This window comes from Heliangelus exortis, chromosome 13 (assembly GCF_036169615.1).
Source record: "Heliangelus exortis chromosome 13, bHelExo1.hap1, whole genome shotgun sequence".
Taxonomy (NCBI): Eukaryota; Metazoa; Chordata; class Aves; order Apodiformes; family Trochilidae; genus Heliangelus; species Heliangelus exortis.
The window spans coordinates 16,152,766-16,175,090 of NC_092434.1; the positions used below are offsets into that span (position 1 = coordinate 16,152,766).

The window sequence follows — 22,325 nt, forward strand, 5'->3', positions numbered from 1 at the left end:
GGAGTCTGGGAATGTGATTATTCAGGTGTCGCTGAGAGTGGAGGCATCGGGTTGTTGCTGGGAAAGCTGAAGATGGGGATGTTACCTCAGGGACGGTCAGGCAGCGCCTGAGGAGGGTGAGGGAGAGACTGGTTTGGTGTTTCAGGGTAAGAGGACAGAAGCAGAGTGAGGAGCCCGTGGTAACAGAAAATGTTCCTCTTTCAGTTGCAAGAGGAAAGGACAGCTTCCCAGAGTCTGCAAACAGATAGGAGCAGTGTATGATAGCAGATGCTTTCCAGTAAGTACATTTGCACCTACGTGCTTTTTATATTAACAAAAGCACCAACATCATACCCCATCAAAACCTTAGGAAGTTGTTTTATTATCACAGGAAACAAATCGGTGTTTTTAAATAAAGCATTTCATAATGAAGGGACAGAGAAGTTACTTAATACAAGGATACTGAGAGGGGATCCAGACTTCTGATTTCTAAGGTATACATAAGGTACATCCACTGAGTGTCACTGAACATTGTTGCAGCACTGGGATCAAAATATAATACTCAATATGCAGGACATCTGAATCTTCCTATTTCACTTTGCATGTTAAAGCTTCCTTGCGTATAATTCTGCCAAAATACAGTGCAAACCATGCCCAGATCCATTCAGGTAGGCGTTCACCCAGTGTGAACTGTGGAGAGGCACAGAGAGACAAAAGAAAAGGAATATCTTTTAATCTGTTCCATTTTCTATGAAAGTAAACAAACAGTTTCTCAAGTTACCAGTAGAGTAAGGCAAGACCTGCTTGAACATCAGTAACTAATCCTTAAATTCAACCACCTGGAAGTAAATATATTTAGCCATTTTGGCAGTAGTGCATGCAGCTGGAAAGTTGGGTTCTGCAAATAAATCCTGAAGGTGTTTGTTCAAGTTCACAACAGCAGTACTGTCCAATTCCTGTAATTTCCACATCTTCCTAGAATCTTTCCCATCTCTTTATTCCTTTGGTACTATTTCCCACTTAAAATTCCTTCTACTCAACAGAATGCTATAGAAAGCCACTAGGGATGTAAGCAATTTTCATAAAGTTACTTTGGAGCCCACAATCTGCCCCCAAATATGAAAACCTAACAGACAGAGGACCAACCACCACATAGGTCAAGAAAAAAATGTGGGCTTTTTTTCCTGCTATTATTGCATCCTCCCTACCCACTCTTCCCCAAATTAGAAGCAGGCTTAGCAAGTTAAGATTGAAAAAAGGTATTTCTGTTCAAACACAACAGTGAAACACTCGCCCAGTCAGCAACACCACCAGTGAAATGAGATAATGTTTTTGAAAAAAGTTGTTTCTTTCCCTGTTTTTGCTGCACATTTCAAGTGGGAATTGGATGCACTCTCACATTCTAAAAACAAGCATGCTGAAACATTTTCTCAAGCAGAACAGTGAGGATATAAGGCAGGCACAATGCCTTTATATTGTACTCTTTCAGAACATGGGCATAGTTGTCATTCAGGCTTCTAAGAAAGTAAACAGCTTATTTACTTGTCTTGACAAACATGAAATAGTTTAATGAATACTATTACCTTTATTGCATGCTTCCAGTAGCCAGTGGTCCTTGTAGATAACCCAAGAGTAGAAATGGCATGACTTGCATATTCTTCAGCAGAAGGAAAAAAGAAAGATCTCTTTGATGCTGTGCTGCTGCATGCCACCATTTTTGTAGCAATTACGAATGGGGTTAAACTCTGAACAAAAATTCCTTTAGAGGCATATTCATAATGTAGTGCTCTACTGAAATAGTCCAAGTAGGTCTAGAAAGACAAAAGCAGAAAGAGGCATATTTTGGTTTTGTTGGTTTTGTTTTTTGGGTTTTTTTTAATAAAAAACAAGCCTCAGGGCAGAGTTTTAAAATTACAGAAGGGTTGTGGCATATTCTAGACATGAGCTAAAAACCCACCTTGAGTAAATACTATAAAAATACACATTTCTGCAGTATTACCAACGTTTCTATTTTTTGTTATTTGCTTGCTAAAAACCTGCTACAGTTCAGTAACTTGCAGGCCAAAGCATCTGCTTAAGTCTCTGATGTGAAATTAACATAATCTGACAATTTCTGCCTAATAACACCACAAACATTCATTAAATCTAAAACAAACACCTTGTTTAGTTGGGAAGCATTGCAGGCAACATTCCAAAGCTAAATATACTCAGTGGTCAAAAGGACAAAAAGTCCCATTTTTAAATCCATTTACAGGTGAATTCATAATCAACAAATCTTCCCCAGAATTTATGTTAATTAATTCTGTGCCAATGTAACTGTACAGAGGCCAGGCTTGAGAGTGGATTTCTGATCTAGGATTTAGATTCAAAAGAAGAAACTTTGGTACACTTGGGTTTGTTCTGTTCTTTTTCATTTCAACTTTAAATTGTTTTAGTTCAGAGAGCAGTTCTACATACACTTAGCATAACCAAGCAGGGAAGATACAACAACAGCAATCTTAGGCCAGTTTCCACACTGCAGAAAATCTGCAAGGAATTTTATACCTCACAGTAATAAGAGCATGTTTTGCTCCAGTAAAAAGAAAGTATTGGCAAGAGCTGTCCAAGGATTAAGGCTGCACTGGGGTTGGGCCACAGCAACAACCAACAGCTGGGAGCAATTACAACTTGTGTTTAGATACCTGGCAACCTCTGTTGTTGATTTAGCAGCAAGTCATCAGGTGTAAATCCAAATCCTCATGTGCATTTGTACTTCCAGCATCACCCAGGTGCCCCATCCTGTTATTCACTAGATCTCTCCTCAGGAAGAGTAATTGGGTAGGGGGAAGAAGTTGTTTTCACTTCTCCCCAAATTGGTACAGACAAGTGTAAGAAGCCTTCTGTCCCTTGCTGTGAGGGGCAGCAGTGGCTTGATTTGGCCCAGAGTGACTTGAATCTGACAGCAGCCTCTCTCACTGCCAAATATAAGTGTATAAGGAGCTTGATACACCACTCAGCTGAAGAAGAGATATGAAATCCTTGATCCTTTCCATGGATCACAGAACTGCTGCTTCACTGTTCCTCTGAGGAGGGTAACACTGCTCCTAGAACCAGCTATAACAGTTCACACATCATACAAACACAGGTTCCAAGCCCAGTATTGGTGCTGATTACATGCAATACCTCTGATATTTGAAGAAATCCCTCCAAATCTTTCCTTGCTGATATCCTTGCTGAATGCATTTACAACCAAGCTATAATGTACCTACTTTTCAGTGTGTGCCATTGAACACTGCACTCCAACTTACTTTAGAGGCTCCATAGATGGTCAGCATAGGTGTTGGCTGACAACAGGATGCAGAAGAAACATTCACAATTGCCCCTCTCCTCTTCTCTACCATGCCTGGCAGCACAATATGTATCATCATGTTAGCAGAAGCAATATTTATGTTTATCATGTCCCACAACAAGTCCTCAGACACATTGGTAAAATAGTCCGGGTAGGGATAAAATACTCCCACATTATTCACCAAAATCCCAATTTCTCTGTCTTTCAGAGCCTCCTTAATGGCTGGGTAAGGCTCACGCCCCTTGCTGAAGTCAGCTACTATGAAATCTGTTTCCACTTTATAGGTTTCAGATATGCTCCTAGATACAGCCTCCAGCTTCTCTTTGTTCCGGCTGATTAAGATGATGTTGACACCACGCTTTGCCAGTTGTTCAGCATATGCCTTCCCTATGCCATCTGTGCTACCTGCAGGAAATTATAAAAAACAAGTGAAAATCAGAGCCTTTTATTTTGACAATTCTTACAATTATAGCTTTGCTCCCTTATCTGAAGGGCACTGACTCTAACGATCTCAAAGCCACACCAAAGACAAGGTGAGTCACTAACAACCTTCTGCAATACCCCCTCATACACGTTTTAGATTTTCTGTGACAACAGAGAGCTTAGAGTAGAATCTTAATGAAAGGTGAGGGTGTCAGAGGCACATGAGTTAAACCTGGCTTAAGAACTTGAGCACATGTGAAAAGCCCATGGCAAAATAAGGACCTTGCCTGCATCTCTGTCTATGCTTGTATGTGTTCTGTGTGTACCTTACAATTTTGGGGAAAAACTGCTGTGATCCCAGCAAAATAAGGACTTTGCCTGCATCTCTGTCTTTGCTTGTGTGTGTTGTGTGTGTACCTTACAATTTTGGGGAAAAACTGCTGTGATCCCAGCAAAATAAGGACTTTGCCTGCATCTCTGTCTTTGCTTGTGTGTGTTCTGTGTGTACCTTACAATTTTGGGGGAAAATTGCTGTGATCCCAGCAAAATAAGGACTTTGCCTGCATCTCTGTCTATGCTTGTATGTGTTCTGTGTGTACCTTACAATTTTGGGGAAAAAAATTGCTGTGATCCCTTCCCAGCAGGCAGTCAGCACACTGAGCCTGCCCATCTCCCAAGGAACTGAATTTAATAAGGCACTGAAAACCAACCCCTGCTGAAGCAGATTTACCTTGCAACCTGAGATGAACATAAGCAAATACACAACTTCAGTTTCTTACCAGTAACCACAGCCCATTTTCCATACTGCTTGACAAGGTCGATCTCACCACCCAGCTTTGGAACCACGTGCAACCTGAGCATGCTGTAAGTGTCAAAGGCAAGAGAGAGACACTTCCTGACTGTGTACCAAGCTCCAACTATAGCCAGGGCCTCTATGTAAAAGCTGCAGGAACGACTGATCTCTCTGTACAAGAGGTAGAAACGATCCACTGCAGCCATGGTGATCACAAGCCTGGAAAAAAATAAGACAGAAAAATAAATCACCTCTTGGGCCACATGAACTATTCAGACTGACTGCACAACTTCTGAGATTCAGCTCATTATAGCCCAAGCATCATTTTGGCACAGAAAACCACAACTCAGCCTGCTTTTAAAATTTGGATAAGCCTATCATCATCCTTCCTGGTTTAGCTACTGCTTAGCACTTGTTGAATGGTTTAACTCCTGGTCAGTCATGCTGCAGTGACCCTGCAAATAAAACAACACAAGCCCAAGCAGACAAGGAAAGCTCAACACCTGAAAAACTCATTTTGGAAGTTGAGGATGTGCCTGCAAAAAGGCTGGGATAACCGGAAAGGGAGAGCTGAGCACACAGCGGCCTCTTCCAAGCACGGCAAGCGGCAGGAAAGCCCCAGCTAGCTCCGGGACAGCAGGATAACGTTATTCCCGGGAACATCCCTCACCCTTTCCCAGGACGCGCTGTCCTCACGGCCAGACACTGCCAGCTCCCCGCAGGGCTGTCACATCAGCCGCCAGCAGAACGCTCGCTGGGCTTCACACCTACGAGGCGGGAATTTCTCAAAAAGACCGCAAAACCCGAGGCCGGCAGAGCCACAGTCAGAGCCGGCAGCTTCGCGCCGCTCCACACCGCGCTACCCTCGCCCGCTCGGGCAGGGACAGCCCTTACCGATGAGTCCCCGCGACCCGCCGGCCTGCCTCGGCCCCGCGCTGAGCCGCGACCGGGCTGTACCGAAGGAAAACCAATCCCGCGCAAGGCCAACACTCCCGTGGGGCTCTTAATCGCCCGGTGTGTCCCCCGGGGCGGCGGCGGGACAAGGGCTGGGTCCCGGCCTCCCCACGGTGCCACCGCCTCCTCCTCGCCCGGCGCCGCCGCCACCACCGGGGCTGCCGGGAGCGGCCGCGGGGCTTTATGGGCCTTGTGCGCGGCGTCTCCATGGCGACGGCGGTGGTTGGGGCAGGAGCGCGGCTGCCGGCACCTCCGGGGCTGCTGTCAGCAGCTGGGCTGGGGTGATTCTGCTCGGCTCCGTCCTGTCCCGTCCCGTCCCTCACGGTTGACATCTGTGTGCCTGCGAGGTGCGGCGGCCCAGCCAGGAGAGGCCCCGTGCGCCGAAGTCCGGGTCGGAAGTCTCGGCCCAGGCCGGGTCTCGGGTCAGGTAAAGGGAGCTGCAGGTTTAACGGGCAATGGAGCAGCGCGAGTCCTGAATAGAGAGCTCTCGGGCTGTATAACAGCAAAAAGAGCAGCGCTAAAAAACGCAAAGAGCAGCCGCAACCCTTGTGGGGAGCTCAGAACTCCTCTGGGGGTGTCCCCTGGGCCCTAGCGGGGCGGGGGGCGGGAGGTACCCCCGGGCAGGCCGAGCCCAGAAGGAGCCACATCGCTTCATCTTCAGCAGCCCGGCTGCGGAAGGGACGAGTGACTTGCTGCAGCTTGGGGAGGGCTTCTCGGCCGCGGCCGTCTCTGCTCTGAGATGTGCTGCGGGCAGGATTTAGGATAAGCTCTCCCTGCCTTTTGGTATCTCCATAGTGAGAAGACCCAGGTTGCAGGCTCCATCATTTACTCTTGATCATTTACTCTTTTTTGTCTGTAACAGGTTCTACTGAAGTCTTCACATATTTTTCCTGGAAATTGGATTGTAACTCAAATACTGGTTTGGCTGATGTCTAAATCACATATCTTAAAATGCAACCAGAAAACGATGTCTCCAACAAAGGCCTTGGACAGGAGGTCACAGTGCAAGAGGTGTCAGGAGAGGCTGTGAATGACACCAGTGCCAAAGCTGCCCAAACAGAAAATGAAGGCAGTTGTGGCAGCACAGGTGAGCCCTTCCAGCTGGCTCATGAGGATGAATTCAGGGACATTTAGTGAACATAAACCCTAAAAAAAAGTCTGTCTTATCTGCTTATCTGGTTGCAATATGAGTTTGTTCTTTTTCCTGCTGAAGTCACTTGTCATAACTCAGTTGGTATCTTCTGGTGCTTTTTTTTTCTGTTTCTGTGATTTTTTTTCTAGCTTTCCCTGTCTTGCAATCACACAGCAGCCTGACCTCTGTATGTTTTAGTTACAATTGCTTTTGAAAGAGCTGGTACAGTCCTCTTGTTTGCATTATTTTAAGTGTGTGATCTAAAAGTCTAAACTAGAATGTGCAGAGCAAGAATCTGAGGAGAAGAATACTGAAAATGCAATTAATCAAAGATGGTTTAAAAATGGCTTGAGTGAGTACAGCACTGGAGACACCATCCAAAGAATGCAAAAGGGTAAATTAGTGGAAGAACTAGACTATCAAACAGTGCTTGTGATGACTGAGATGGACCATTACTGGAGTCTCTTTACATACAAAGTTAGTAGTATTGTCAAGCTCAAATTATTGCTTCTTAAATATGTAATCTATAGCAGCCATTTAAGACTGTGAGAGCATTGGTTCCAGAGGTGTATTGCCACTATCCATTATAATAATGTAAAGACTAATGGGTACTACCTGACTTCCAGACCTAAAAAATAAATGTCAACATTTTTTTTTTTTTTGCTACTTATTTTACTACTTTGCCTCCTTAAAAAGTTGTTTCCTTTCATTAAAAAAAATCAGCAAAAATCTTGCTTAGAACACTTCTTTTCTTGAATTTCACATTCAAGTGCTTCAAGTTATTGCCAATGTGACACCTTTTCCCCTCTCATGCTGTTAAACTGCAATTTTGTTTTCCTGCTGACAAAGATGTTAAAGCTCAAGAGGAAGCCATGTCTAGCACAGAGAAACAGAATGAACAAAAATCCTATGGTGATCACAAATCAGTAACCAGCTTGGTCAATCAAAGCACAGAAGAAAAAAGGGGCTGTGTCAGGTAATAAATTGCTTGGGGATGTTTTCTATTTAAATCGTGGCACTGCTGAAGTCAGTGGGAATCTTGCTGCTCTACATTTTAATCTTAAACTTTAATCTTAATTCCAAAGAGTAATTTTGAGGATGAATTGGAGAATAATCAATAAATCAGGAATTGGGGATATTTCCAGACACTGCACAGCTGGTGTTCTATGGTAGCAGTAGCCAGCTACATTCTACCTACAGGATGCATTCTGCTTAATGGAGCTGGAGAAAATGATGCAAACTTGTGGAAGTAATTTGTCTGTAATTTTGACCATTTCTAAGCATCAATTCAGACAATTAATTCACCACAGTGTAAATATGAAAGCTGTCAAGATAGTTTTTAGCAGAGGATATCCAGAGGTACCTCAGAAAGTTAATAAGACACAACTTTGTAAGCTCTGGCTCTGATTTTGGTCCAGCATATGCTGCAATGGCCATTCATTAATTGCTGTGAAATTGAATTATTCTTGTGTTATCTCTGAGAAAGAACTTGGTAAGCAAATAATAAAATGAAACCCCATATTTGATACTCTTCAATAATATTGTGAAAGTCTGGTCAGGTGAGCTAAGTTACACAGGGATGTATCAGATTTCCCCTACATTCCTGTACCTGGCAAAACTTTCCAAAGATTATGTTTCTGCTAATTATAATGTAGCTGTTCTGTTAAAAAGAGTCACAGCCCTTTAAAGCCTAGGAAATGAAAATTACTGAATTATCAGGAGGCAGATCTGACTCTGCTTACACAGAAAACTACATTATCCCCAGCTGATCAGCCTGGTACACTTTAAAATTAAGTTCTTATGGAGAATAATAGCAGAGAGCAATAACTGTATATGAGATAAATAATACTTAGAAGGAACACATTTAATGATCCCATAAAGTACCTGAGGATGCTAATACTTTGATTAAATGCTGCTCTATACCTGTGTCTGACAATACAAGAAAACTGTGTATTTACAGATTTTGCTCAAAGTTTATAAATCTTTCATTTCTTCAGAGATTTATGTCAGGGATGTTTGACTTACAGGGAAGTTACAGGTTGACAGTCTTATTTTCTGTTGCCCCAGGAAGTCAGATGACTAGTTTTCTTCTCCAGCAATATTGACTTTTTTTGTCTAGTAAGTAAATAAATCCAAAAGCAAATTCATTGTGAAAGGTTTATCTTCACTGCCTTTACTCAAGTTTTTTTGTTTATTTGAAAATATCTTCCTGCCAAGGAGATCTTACTGTTACAAGCTTTAGTCCTACAAATACTTATGACCACAAACATACAGCACAAGTTTTTAATATGGGATTTGGAAGTAGAAAATAATTTTTTAATATACAACGTTGTACTTCTGCAATATTCTTTTAAGTAAGGAATATCTACTGGAAGTTTTATTTTGGAATTTTGCTTTACAGAACCTAATCTTTCTAAACATGAAGATATAGATATTTTCTGCTTTGGAATATTTTTGCTTTCTGATGGGTTCCCAAATTTCTTGTCTGAATTTTATGTAGCCCAGGACACCTTTCCTCCAAAGTGACAATGTCCTGTCACTCTTTGCAAGGTCCCTGCTCAGGAACTGCCATTTCCATGAGATGCAAACCCAGTGCTCTATGCACATACATGTGTTAAGCAATTGCAGCTGAAGAGGAAGTATTAGTTTTCTAACTGTGTCCTTCCTAAGCCAGTCACAGAGGTGTATTAATACTGCCTGAAGTGCTATTGCAGAGCCAGCATTTCATCAAAATGGCAGGTTAATAATCACTGATTTTTCTAGTCTGAAAAAAATCTTGCTATGCCACCAATATGTATGTCCTGCAGCAAGGAATGGAGACAAGAACTAGAGAGGAAGGAACAATATTCTAAGAATCATGCTGCTCTTTTTCAAGAAAATAGACTCTCTAATTCCCTACCCACTTTCCTACATACTTTTTTGTTTGATTGTTGGGTTTTTTGCCTGCTAACATACTTCAAACAGGTAGAACTGGAAAGCCATGCAGAAAACGTAGTGTTTTAAATTTTGAGGATAGGTCTTGAAAGATTATAGTTGTTTCTCTTGAAGAACTGGTAATTGTGTTTCATTGAAAGCTGTTACCAAAGCATAAATTTCTGAATGTGCACTGAAACAAATTTTTTGTTTGCTTCTGCTTCCTGCTATTATTTCAGAATGACAAAAAAGATTCTGCGAGACATCTGTAAAGAGCAGAAGTTATACTGGACCCCATACTTAAATGATACTCTTTATTTGCATTACAAAGGTATGATGTGGAGATGACTGTGTAGATCTATTATTCTATGTAGAATTTTAGCAGAGAATCTAGTTTATGGCTGACTGGAGTTTTAGTCTTTTAAATTAGCAACAAAATTTAATTTCGTAGAATAATGGAACTGTGAAACAAAATGAGTCAAGATGAAGGTAGAAAAATAAATAGATTACAGACCTAATCACTTTGTGGAGTCATTCAAAGGAGCAATGGGGATCAAGGGACACTTTGGGTTTTTTTCCAAAACAGTAGCCTCTGAAAAATGTCTTAAAATACTGGTCTGGGTTGCATTTAGAGCAAAATATATATATTTCTTCTTGAATGAGTTGGTACAAAGCTGTTTTCCAGCTCTGGGGACCTTTTTATTGCCAAATAAAAATGGTCAGGAAGAAAACAAACAGTAAGGACTTGCTGCACATTCTCAAATACTCTTGAAGGACAAAGCAGTTGCTAGAATGAACCCAGATCATCCTTTTGTGATATTTGAGCAAATTTTTGAGTGATGTGGTTATCTGGTTCAGGGTAGCAAGAGAATTGTTTAAATCTACAATGCTAAATCTACCTTCTGCATTTGGCCTTGGTTTTGCTGTTTTCTCACTGTGTATTATTAGAGCATCTAAAGGGCTGCACAAGATACAGACCAGAACATCTGATTTGGGGCCAATTAGTGCTATTAATTTAGTGGAAACAGTGGCAGCATCTTGTATGCAAGTTTTCTCACAGGCTGTTTCAGCAGCACTGGTCTAATGAAATTTGCTTTTTGAAAGACTTGTGTTCAGCCAATGCTCTTTCATTTTAAAATACCTTTTTTTTTTTTTTTTTCTGCAGGATTTGACCGCCTGGAGAACCTTGAAGAGTACACTGGGTTGAAGTGTTTGTGGCTGGAAGGCAATTGCTTAACAAAAATTGAAAACTTGGAGGCTCTGACAGAGCTTCGTTGCCTCTACTTGCAAATCAATTTAATTAGCAAAATAGAAAACCTTGAGCCCTTAAAGAAACTGGATTCCCTCAACATCAGTAACAACTACATTAAGACCATTGAGAAGCTCTGTAAGAACTGTTGGTGCAACATGTTTTAACCTGTATACAGCCCATATTCCTGAACTATATTATTAGTGGCAATAGTTTCAAAGGGGCTTTAATTAATGTTAAAATTTTGCACAATATCCCATACCAAAGTCCACAGGGCTTCTGTTGAAGAGTCAAACCTCTGTATTTTGCAGTTGAAATAGATGAGAAAACAGAAAAGATAAAGTAATTACTGTCATTTGCATAGCTGGGACAATGAAGTTGGTTTTCCTCACTTGTTAATACAATCTCAGTATTATCTGTGCTGCAGACAGCCTGGCAGTGCAGTTTTCACCATTTACTTTACAGTTACAATGTGCTCTGGCAGTTGTAGACATGATTAGCAAATCTTTCACGTCTGTTAAAGGATTTATTCCACCTTCAGCAGAAAAAAAAAAAAAAAAAAAAAAAAGAATTCCTCTCTTACTCATTGGGAGTAATTTTAAACACAAGCTCTTGCTTTTGTATAACTCTTTAGTTTGAAACATGAATTGGAAACAACCACCCTCCTAAAACCAAACAACTCGTTTTTTCCCTCCATGGTGAAGAAACCAGTTTTTGGCCAAGCCAAGAAGTACCTAGAGGAGAACAACAAACTCAGGGGAAAAAATATTTTGACAATGCAGTTTTTTAAGTGCTCCAGAAAGCCCTTTGTGTAGCAATGCCTCTTACTTTTGCTTTCCTTGTGCTGTTCTTGCCTGACAGCGTGTCTGAAAGTCCTGCAGACTCTGCAGATAGCTCACAACAAGTTACAGACAGTGGAAGACATACAGCACTTGCAAGAATGCCCAAGTATTTCTGTCCTTGATCTCTCCCACAACAATCTCAGTGATCCAAATATTATAACTGTTCTGGAGACCATGCCCAATTTGGTAAGCTGAATATTACTGAGGGTGGCCTGGGTAGGAGTGAATCCCATGAAATGGTTTTGTTGGGTACAGTGCACAACCAGTATTGATCTAAAAGTAATGTTGTTAAACATAATTTTTTTAATTGGTTGGTTGGTTGTTGTTTTTTTTCCTGTAGCACCCAAGATGTTTTATTGACCTTTTTTAAAATCACAGAGAAAGTGCATATCCAGCTCAGGATTTCTTTGCTATTCAACTTGAAAAATTGTCTCCCTTGTCTCTCTAGCATGTGCTGAATTTGATGGGAAACCAAGTGATAAGGAAAATTGCTAATTATAGGAAAACACTTATTGTTCGACTAAAGAAACTGACATATCTGGATGACAGACCAGTTTTTCCAAAGGATAGGTAAGAAACAGAGCAGTCCTCTCTATACAGTAATAAATCTCAAGTGCTAATGACCACTCATCTAATTTTTGTCAATATTGTCATGAAAGGAATGACTGAGCTGTATAATTTATTGAGGGTGGATGACTTTGACTATGAAAGTATTGTGCTATGGAGCTCCATCCCTAACATACCTAGGAAAAAACATGTATTTTTTGCACAAGAGAAATAATTCTTGAGCAGAATTCTTTTACACCAATTCTGCAGACCAGAGGTAAATCCTGATTTCAACAAACTAAACAAAAGTCTGGAAAAGCAGAGCTGAGATCAGCACTCCTGGCAGATCTCTGATAGAGTCATCAACAGCATTTGGCTATTGTGGTTACTTCTGTTGCAGTTTTATTTTTTATTTATTTAAGATTTATATAAGACTTATTTTTTTATAAAAACAAAAGTATGTGGGCTGGTTGTTGTTTTTTTTTCCCCTCTTGCAGCTATTTTATGCTGTTGATTACTGTTTTAAATTTAATTATCAAGATGGGCTATTATAGCTATATTAAGAGTGAGGTTTTGTCTTCATTAGAGCCTGTGCAGAAGCCTGGGCTGTTGGAGGGAATGAAGCTGAGAAGGCAGAAAGGGAAAAATGGGAAACCAAAGAGAGGAAAAAAATCCAAGATAGCATCAATGCTTTAGCAGCAATCAGGCGAAAAGCAGAGGAAAATAAAAGACAAAAGTACATGGAAGAAAGTGGTGCAAGTGCAAAATGTGGAACTGGAGATACAATGGACATCCTAGGAGGTTTGTGGATGATATTTTGGAAGATGTCTGTGTCTTCTTCAGTTTGAATGTTTAAAAGTAGGCTGATGGCAATATTTGGCATTTCTGCTCATGAGTCTTCATTTCCCATACTAAATACTTGTATTAATCTTGGTGCACCTTTGATTAACCAGAACAATTTTAAGTAATCATCACTTTTCTCCCTGCTGATGAAACAAAAAGCCTTAAAAGTGCTTTCAGTGCCAGCATTTCAAGCTCCTGTGCCCTTCACAGAGAAGCCAGGTGCAAAAAACTGCAGCAAACCCCACAAGATTGCTGCAGACCTGGGAGAACTGCTGGTCCATGAAGAGCTGCTCACACAAAGTAGGAGGTTTTGATGCATATTTCAGCCAAAACTGTTAAGACAATGTAGTAAAGCTTGGATATTTGTCATGAATCATGGTAGATCAACTCAGCAGTTTTAATTAATTTGTTTCTTGGTAGGAGCACCTGCAAACTCAGATGTGAGGGATGGAAATTCTAATACATCAGATATGTCAGAAAAGAGAGAAACTCAAGAGAAGACTGAGAAATTTACAAACAAAAGCTTTGATGCCTGTGATGAAGTGATACCACTTTTACCAAACAGGGGAAATAGCACAGATTTCCCCTCAGGAAACATCCCTGCTAGAACCCAAGTGGATGCACAAGAATTAGATGCTTTCAATCACTCAAGCTTCAAGGAGCAGATAGAGGGTAATGGACACAGACAATGAGCCAAACTGAGTGTAGCACTGCTTCTCCTTGATTCAAACCAATTTATGCACAGATAAAAATATCCCATTTGATTGCCACAGTGAGTAGTTGGAAAACAAGTTATTCTGGATTAAGTATTCTTTAAATACAACACACACACACAAAATTCTGAGGGCTCAACGTTCAACTTCTGCTACATAAAGGTGGAATCCCACTTCTCATACAAGCCACATTTAGTGAGAGAGCTTACAGGCTTCTCCTGCTCCCACATAAACTGTTCAGAAGCTGCCCATCACTCTAGAGGTGTTATTTCTGCCTTAACAGATGGAAGAATGCTTTTTGTAGATTTGTGGAATAGCTTATTGCAAAATGCAAATATTTATATATAAATATTTCTATGTCTTTAGTGGGAGTCAGGTCCCCAGCAATCAGGTTTTGCAGTGCTTGCTGTTGCAATGTAGAAAGTCTTTTCCTCATTTAGTTCTTGGCATCTGATTAATTGTTTATGCTTTTAGATCTCCCAAGAGAGAAGGCAGCTATGGAAAGGACCAAGCTTCCTGAACTGGATGGATCTGCTGAAAAGGAACAGATCAAACTGGAGAGACTGGAGAAACTTGATCTTGATGTATGTATTGGATTCAGATTTTGGGCAGTTCAGGTTTGGGTATTATCTGCTTCAAATTATTTATTTGAATATTCTGGCTAATAAAACTATATGCTAAGGGTTCTCAGAGAGACCTACTATAAAGAAAAGGAAGGAAGGAAGGAAGGAAGGAAAAGGAAAAGGGAAGGGAGAGGGAAAGAAAAGGAAACAAAAAAGGAAGGGGAAATGGAAAGAAAAGGAAAGGAAAGGGGGAAAAAAAGGAAATGAGAAAGGAAAGGAAAGAGGAAAAGAAAGGGGAAAGGAAAAGAAAAGGAGAAAGGAAAAGGAAAGGAGAAAGGAAAGGAGAAAGGAAAGGAAAAGAGAAAGGAAAAGAAAAGGAGAAAGGAAAGGAGAAAGGAAAGGAAAAGAGAGAGGAAAAGAAAAGGAGAAAGGAAAGGAGAAAGGAAAGGAAAAGAGAAAGGAAAAGGAGAAAGGAAAGGAAAAGAGAAAGGAAAAGAAAAGGAGAAAGGAAAGGAAAAGAGAAAGGAAAAGGAGAAAGGAAAGGAAAAGAGAAAGGAAAAGAAAAGGAGAAAGGAAAGGAAAAGAGAAAGGAAAAGGAGAAAGGAAAGGAAAAGAGAAAGGAAAAGAAAAGGAGAAAGGAAAGGAAAAGAGAAAGGAAAAGAAAAGGAGAAAGGAAAGGAAAAGAGAAAGGAAAAGAAAAGGAGAAAGGAAAGGAAAAGAGAAAGGAAAAGAAAAGGAGAAAGGAAAGGAAAAGAGAAAGGAAAAGAAAAGGGGAAAGGAAAGGAAAAGAGAAAGGAAAAGAAAAGGAGAAAGGAAAGGAAAAGAGAAAGGAAAAGAAAAGGAGAAAGGAAAAGAAAAGGAGAAAGGAAAGGAAAAGAGAAAGGAAAAGAAAAGGAGAAAGGAAAGGAAAGGAAAGGAAAAGAGAAAGGAAAAGAAAGAGAAAAGAGAAAGAAAGGAAAAGGAGAAAGGAAAGGAAATACAAAAGGAAAGGAAAGGAAAGGAAAAGGAAAGGAAAAGAAAATGGAAAGAAAAGGAAAAGAAAAAGGAAAAGAAAAAAGAAAAGAAAGGAAAAGAGGAAAAGAGAAATGGAAAAGAAAAGGAAAAGAAAAAGGAAAAGAAAAAAGAAAAGAAAAAAGAAAAGAAAGGAAAAGAGGAAAAGAGAAATGGAAAAGAAAAGGAAAAGAAAAAGGAAAAGAAAAAAGAAAAGAAAGGAAAAGAGGAAAAGAGAAATGGAAAAGAAAAGGAAAAGAAAAAGAAAAAGAAAAAAGAAAAGAAAGGAAAAGAGGAAAAGAGAAATGGAAAAGAAAAGGAAAAGAAAAAGAAAAAGGAAAAGAAAAAAGAAAAGAAAGGAAAAGAGGAAAAGAGAAATGGAAAAGAAGGAAAAGAGAAAAGAAAAGGAGAATGGAAAGGAAACAAGGAAGGAAAAGAAAAGGAAAAGAGAAAGGAAAAGAAAAGGAGAAAGGAAATGAGAAAGGAAAGGAAATAAGAAAGGAAAAGAAGGAATAGAAAAGGAAAAAGAAAGGAAAAGGAGAAGGGAAAGGAAAGAGAAAGGAAAAGAAGGAATAGAAAAGGAAAAGAAAAGGAAATGAGAAAGGAAAAGAAGGAACAGAAAAGGAAAAAAAAGGAAAAGAAGAGGAAAAGAGAAAGGAAAAGAAAAGGAGAATGGAAAGGAAATAAGGAAATGGGAAGGGAAAGAAAAGAAAAAGAGAAAGGAAATGGGAAAGGAAAGGAAATGAGAAAGTTTATGAGGATTCTCATTTGAAAATCAGAAGTCACAACAAAGAGAATATAGTGGACATGTGCATCCTTTCAGGTAAAACTCAAATGAAATATGCAGTTGAAAATTTAAAGTATGGCAGAAAAAGAGCAAGGAAGAACTAGCCACCCACTAAATGCTAGCCAGCAGTATTAGGTGTTCCAAATTAATTCTCAAAATGTAACTTTTAGGGAAATTTCCAAGAAAAGCTGAATGTGCATTATTCAGGCATATAATAACTGACATTTTTAATATGGTCTTCTCTTATCTAAGATGCCTATCTGATGACACAGACATTTAATCATGTTTAAACACATCTAACCCTGAGGAGGACTGAGACACCACTGAAAAATAGTCTCACTTCAAAGGAGACCTGTTCAATATGTCCAGATTATGCTGCTAAACTGACAGTGTCTGATCATCACTTAACTACAATAACTTCTGAATTTATGATTTCCCAGAGCACTTTATATGCTCTTCCATCTCTCCCACTGCCATTGTTAACTAAATTCTTGTTGGCATGTTTTAGAAAAACCCCCTTGTATCTTTTCTGTGATCTTAATTTCACAGGAAAAAAAATCCATCTTGTTACCAAAGTGCTCAACCCCCTGCTTACTGCTGCATCCTCCTGTTTGGCTGGGTTTAATAATAAGTTTAACAAGGATAGAGGAGAGCAGTAGTTCCAAGTAGTTACAGTATCATTTTATGAGCTGGGTCTGAAATAAAAGTTTTAAATAAATACTGATACTGTAGGTACCCACCATGTGAAGATCTCCTAGACTCAGAGGTTTGTTTTTTTTATCTGGGTGCTGTCTGGCAGCACAGAATGCAAAAACTTCCAAGTCATTAAAAATAACTCTTCAGCACACATGCATGGAGTTTCTTTTGAGCCATAAAAAGGGTAACTATTCTAATTCTACATCAGGAAATCCAACCCAAACCCTGTATCAATCCCCATTTCAGTGGTCTATGCCACTGCATTCTCCAACATTCTGACATTTCTTGATGGAAAGAGCTTCTGGGAGCACCCTCCAGTACTTACAGGACTGCAGATTTCCCAAAGAAGCTCAGAGCTGACATAGCAGGGGATGGCTGTGAAGGGACCACTGGTGAGAAGCTCTGGAGTAGCTCTGTGGTCTCTATTCCTATCCTGGCATCAGTAGATGTCTCAGCAATATATGGGAGAAGAGAGGAGGAGGATTTGTCACACAGGGGTTGTGACATCCCTCTCAAGCAGAAACAAGCCTGTGTTGCTGCACATGCCATGGTGCTGCTTGAATCACGTTCTGGGTGCCTGAAACAGGGAAAAGTTGTAGTAAGAGATTTTTGGGGTGAGCTGCCAATGCACCCTGCTGACTGGAACATGTCACCTCCCTACTGACATCAGGTTCCACCCACTGACATTAGGCTCACATCTTAGGTGGAACATTTTTAATGATATTGTAATAAAATGATATGACTTCAGGACATGCTGCACTACCTACAAGCATATCATGAAGCAGACATTTAATTTGGTAATTTTAAACCTGTAATAATCTCCTCCATGCAAGACAGTACAGAGTAGATGTTCCTGTTACTACCACACAGAGCAGCTGCCTACAGAATTGTTACACCATAAAACCAATAAGATACGTTTTTACCAAAAGGTAAAAAAAAGCAAAAAGATATTGCTTTCTACCTGTGATTTTGTATGCCTGCTCTATATTTTGCTTTCACATCAGCAAGTGGCAGTTGTCTTAGATACCATTTTCTAGTGGAAATCTGAAATGATTGGACCTGTTTGAGGAAAAACAGTTCACAGCAAGCTACCAGTTCTAAGTGTGACAAGTTCACAGTGAAACATTGTTTTATCAGCTGTATTTCCCAGACTTTACTGATGAACAGCTTCAGGTAGACTGAAGATTTTTTTGGGTGTTCCCTGTAAAACATAGATCAGAGAATGGTTTGGGTTGGAAGGGACCTTAAAGCTCACCCAGTCCCAACCCCCTGCATGGGCAGGGACACCTCCCACCAGCCCAGGTTGCTCCAAGCCCCTTCCAATCTGGACTTGAACATTTCCAGGGAGGGGACATTCACAGCATCCCTGGGCAACCTGTTCAGTGTCTCACCACCCTCACAGCAAAGAAAATCCAATCTAAATCTCCCCTCTTCAAGTTTTAAAGCATTGTGCTCTCACTACACACCTGTGTAAAAAGTCCTATCCCAGAGTTGTTTCCAGGTGGGTTGCAGTTGAGATTGTCTATTGAATAGGTAAGAAACAGCTCACAGACATACACCATGTTTGCTTTTAAAATTCTGTTCATACCTTGCTGTTTATCCTCCATGTTTAATTATTATTTTCACAATCATACAGCATAGCAGAAAACAGCATTCAGTCTGCAGTTATTACCTTCCCTTCTGCTCTTTCTGGAGACTGATGAATTCTCCTGTTCCCACATGTCCTTAAGAGAGGAAACTGTCATCTTGGAGAAGATGCCAGTGCTGTGTTCTGGATGTTCCTTTGAGGAAGATTCCCAATGAGCCAGAGATGTATTTTACTGGTTAATCCACTGATTAATGATCTTGTGACTGTCCACAGGAACTGCCTGATTTAGAAGATGTAAATGCATTTTCCCCAGAAGAGGAAATGCTCATTCAAAAGGTAAGATTTTTAGGAATTCCAGTGATGAAGCTTCCCTAAACACATTTACAAATGTTTTGCAAACTGAGGATAAGGTAAGTTGTGGAATGCTGTTTTGGGAGATGCAGTCAGTTATGCATTTATAAACTAAGGCAGATCTTTACTTCTAAACTAAGGCAGTTTCAGCACATCTTTATCTACTCGTACTTATTTATTTTTATTTTTTATATTACTGTCTTGCAAAACCAGGAGAATGAAAAGCTAAGATGAAGTAATGCAACACTTAAATAAGATTAATTTCTTGGTAGTGTTTTGATGAAGATTACACTTAAAATATACTTTACCAGTATTACTGTTCTGCAAAGGACTGAACAGATAGAACAAATTGCCTGGTACTGAATAAAGTCAGAGTTTTCAACTGGAAACACAGATTGAAACTCCTCTGCTCCAAGGCAAAAGCCAGAAACAGAAGAGAAAACAAGAAAAGAGAAAACAGCAAAGACAAAAGTGCAGCTTTAAGTCTCCTGCTGATGTTGGCTCATGTTTGCCTTGCTGGAGACAAAGCAAAGATCCAGTGCAAGTTTGCACAAGTCCCTCCCAAGCCAATGCAATCTCTTCCTGCAGTCCTTGTGAGACTGGAATTTATTTGCTCTTGTCACAGACTTGTAACAGTGTTGCAAAATTTCTTGGCCAAAAAAGCTTCTAATTAATGGAAGATAAGAGAATTAGAGGAGGAGCACTTGTTACCAGTTCTCATGCTCTGAAGGGTGTTCAGTTCCTAGCCCAAGTCAGCCCGAGATGTTAGCCAGGTCCTTCTGCTTGGAGGTAAAGCAACAGAACCGACCCAGCACGTTGCTAAATTGCCAGGTTTTTATTTTCTAACCTGTTAATAGTTGATGGTCAGTTCATGGCTGATGCCAGAGCTAACAGCAAACCCAAGGTTCACCCACAAAGGGGCAGAGCTGTGGGTATGAAAGGCACACATTGTGCTGGAATAGCACATCAACACTGACAGCTGGGATGTGGATCCCAAAGGTATTTTACCCACCTTTTAGCTTTTACATCAAGACTAATATATTTGCAATTACATTTTCTACCTTTGCAGGAGGAATATCACCCAAAGATTGAAATAATTTCTGAAATGACAAATGACAGCAATTCTGCAGTAGAGGAAAACAATAAAAGCACATTTGAGAATTCAGTAGAAGTTCCAACAGCAATTTTTGCAAATGCATGTAAGATACATAAAGAGCATGAAAAGGAGCACATAAGACCCCTTGTTGAAAGCTTCTTTACAGAACCTGCTCATTCAGAAAGACACCTGGAGATCAATGATAAGAAAGCAACCCCCTCAAAACCCTTGATACAAGAGGTTATCACTGAGCCTAAGGACATTCTACTATTGTCACCAGCCTGCAATCAACCTGATGACCAAAGCCCATGGGAAGAGGACAGTAAGATCACAGTTAATTGCCCTGATAAGATTACAGTGATGTAATTAATAACAGAGAGAAGTTGAGTGGCACAAATACACTACCAGTAAGAATTTTTCCAGCTCTTGTTGACAAAATTTTCAACTGTTGTTAGTTAACGATCATCTCTTCCTTTTATTTAGGTGGGAATTCTAATAAAATGGGAATTAAAATGTTGCTTTCTTGTGTTCTGCACAGAAGTTCTTGCTGACTTTTATTTAAATGGTTTTTAAGAGTTGGGCCCTGTATTTCCTTTCCTAGTATTAAAGATGACCAACAAGTTTTTTTGTGCCTTTTGCCTTCCTGCTTTTTAATGGCAGCACTGGATACAGTGCCTGGCTGAGGGTGAAGGGTGTCCTCCCCAGGCACAAGGTGACAAGGACAGTGAGGCTGGATCAAATTAACCACTTAAAAAAACTTAAAAAAAAAACCACTTAAAAAAAACCCAGACCAAATCTGGAGCACTGTGCATTGCTGGCTTCAGGTGGTTATTTCAAGGTTAAAGTCCAGTCTCACATAATTTTTTTTCCCTTTCAACTTTATAGAAGCTACAGAGTATTTTATTGGGTAAATTACTGGGTATTTTATAGATTTAATCTTTACAGATTGTTTATGCAAAACCAGATGCAGAAATAGCATCCATGCCTGGAAAATCTGGTGTTGCCTTTTGGGACAGCCTGGGATTTCCAATGGGTTTAGGTGCCATCTGGTGGTGAGAGAACTGGTCCTAACTATAACACAACATAATTGATGACACTATTTTTTTCAGACTTCAGCCATTTCTCCTACTGTGAGTAAAAACATCCTGCTAAAATCCTTGGCCTCCAGGAGGATGAGCAAGGGCCTATATGAATGCATCTCCAAAGGAATCTTCTCTTTAGAAAGCTGCAAAAGCTACCAACATTGTTGGTCCTAAAACTTACCTTCTTTTTTCTGACAGAAAGCTGGAGAAGCTCTGCTTTGAGGGCTTTGGATTGTGCAATTTTTATGCTGTGCTTTAGTGCCTGTCCTGCTAACCCCTGATTACACTAAGAAGAAATAACAGGGACCATATTATCAAATCACACTTCTAAAAGAAAAAATGTTTATTAACACAAGACTATAAAACACCATTCCAATAATGAAGTTTAAGCTCTGTTATTACTGAAAGGAAAAAAAGGAGAAAAAAAATGCAACTAATTGCAAGAACTATAGAAACTTTCAGTCTGATCCTGATTTTACCAGATCCATCCACCCTGCCAGGCATTTCAGTCTGAAGACCTCAGCTGCTTCCTGAACTGCTTCAGTTTGCAACATTTTACATCTAGAGCTTTCCAGCTCCTGTTTTTGCATGCAGGTACCCAGAACCCATCAGAGATCCCTACATTATCTCACAGTCCTGAATTCCTAGCAGCTCCTCTTACTTGAGGAGTACTTAAGAAGGAGAAAAGGTTTAAGAAGTAGGCGCAAATAGTGAGAGAAATGTCAGGGCAGGACTAAATGAGAAAAAGGAAACATATTTAATTAGCATTTTCTGTAAAACTTTACAAATGTACAGCATAGTGCAAAAAAACCCCCACAGTCTCAGCACATCACCTTCAAGTAAAATTAACAGTGTAAAAAGCCAAGGAACACAAGCTTGCTTCTTCACAGGAGTGGGTCTCCAAGAGTGTTCCTGGAGGTTCCTCTCTCACCACCAAGCTCCAACCTCATGTTTCTAGTAGAGCAAAAAGCCTCAAGAAAAACCCAAGACCCATCCAGAGTGGCTGCTCACAGCAAGGGCAGCAAAAATGCTACAGCCTGAGGTGGTAGCAGGCCCCCTCCTCCTTTGCTGAACTGCACCTTCATCTATTTGCAAGTAGCTCTCCTGAGGTGGTTGATGTCTCCTCCCCAACCAGACAATCCACTCAGACACCAGAGTGTGTGTATAACCTCAAGCATATGATAGGCTTCATAAAAACAAGGGAAAACTGCTCCAAAACTTGAAATTAAGAATGTGCTTAAAAACCTCACTGGATCAGTACATTCAGTGTTGACATTAAGGCAATGCAGTGTGTGAGAAGGGTGTAAATCTTGACCTGGGAGAACGTACTGTGTGGTGAGATGAGACACCAGACAGTTTTCAGTTACCTTTGAGAAAAGAAGTAACCAGGAGTGCAAAAAAAAAACCCCAACTTGCCATCACTGGAGATTACAAAATACAGTGGGCAATGGGCTGAC

At 40.2% G+C, this 22,325-nt stretch overlaps 2 protein-coding genes across 9 annotated transcripts; one reads left to right on the plus strand and one right to left on the minus strand.

Annotated features, from left to right (window-relative positions):
* The first annotated feature begins 204 nt into the window (after positions 1-204).
* On the plus strand, positions 205-20,167 carry DNAAF1 (dynein axonemal assembly factor 1). Of its 5 annotated transcripts, XM_071757018.1 has the most exons (13): positions 6,382-6,564; positions 6,896-7,003; positions 7,459-7,585; positions 9,762-9,853; positions 10,688-10,909; positions 11,633-11,799; positions 12,062-12,183; positions 12,746-12,960; positions 13,180-13,302; positions 13,423-13,674; positions 14,190-14,299; positions 18,613-18,675; positions 19,760-20,167. In XM_071757018.1, exons 1-13 carry the CDS (start codon positions 6,429-6,431, stop codon positions 20,150-20,152), a joined length of 2,130 nt encoding a protein of 709 aa, XP_071613119.1. In that variant the 5' UTR covers positions 6,382-6,428; the 3' UTR covers positions 20,153-20,167. The 5 variants fall into 5 exon arrangements, with proteins under 5 accessions (XP_071613123.1, XP_071613124.1, XP_071613119.1 ...); XM_071757022.1 differs by lacking the exons at positions 6,382-6,564; positions 6,896-7,003 and adding an exon at positions 205-277; XM_071757023.1 differs by lacking the exons at positions 6,382-6,564; positions 6,896-7,003 and adding an exon at positions 5,819-5,904.
* Positions 344-17,193, minus strand: HSDL1 (hydroxysteroid dehydrogenase like 1). 4 transcript variants are annotated; one of them, XM_071757025.1, is made up of 5 exons: positions 17,077-17,193; positions 4,510-4,742; positions 3,267-3,712; positions 1,563-1,790; positions 344-669 (listed from the first exon to the last, which is right to left on the minus strand). In XM_071757025.1, exons 1-5 carry the CDS (start codon positions 17,112-17,114, stop codon positions 568-570), a joined length of 1,047 nt encoding a protein of 348 aa, XP_071613126.1. In that variant the 5' UTR covers positions 17,115-17,193; the 3' UTR covers positions 344-567. The 4 variants fall into 4 exon arrangements, with proteins under 4 accessions (XP_071613126.1, XP_071613125.1, XP_071613128.1 ...); XM_071757024.1 differs by lacking the exon at positions 17,077-17,193 and adding an exon at positions 5,418-5,809; XM_071757027.1 differs by lacking the exon at positions 17,077-17,193 and adding an exon at positions 5,447-5,652.
* Positions 20,168-22,325: the final 2,158 nt, after the last annotated feature.

Coding starts and splice junctions, on each gene's coding strand:
- DNAAF1 (XM_071757018.1), top strand. CDS start 6,429: ATGCAACCAGAAAACGATGTCTCCAACAAAGGCCTTGGACAGGAGGTC. Junction 12,184..12,745: donor CCAGTTTTTCCAAAGGATAG/GTAAGAAACAGA, acceptor TGTCTTCATTAG/AGCCTGTGCAGAAGCCTGGG. Junction 13,675..14,189: donor CTTCAAGGAGCAGATAGAGG/GTAATGGACACA, acceptor TTATGCTTTTAG/ATCTCCCAAGAGAGAAGGCA.
- HSDL1 (XM_071757024.1), bottom strand. CDS start 5,809: ATGTCAACCGTGAGGGACGGGACGGGACAGGACGGAGCCGAGCAGAAT. Junction 1,791..3,266: donor CCATCTATGGAGCCTCTAAA/GTAAGTTGGAGT, acceptor TTGTCTTTCTAG/ACCTACTTGGACTATTTCAG. Junction 670..1,562: donor ACTGGAAGCATGCAATAAAG/GTAATAGTATTC, acceptor GCCTCTCCACAG/TTCACACTGGGTGAACGCCT.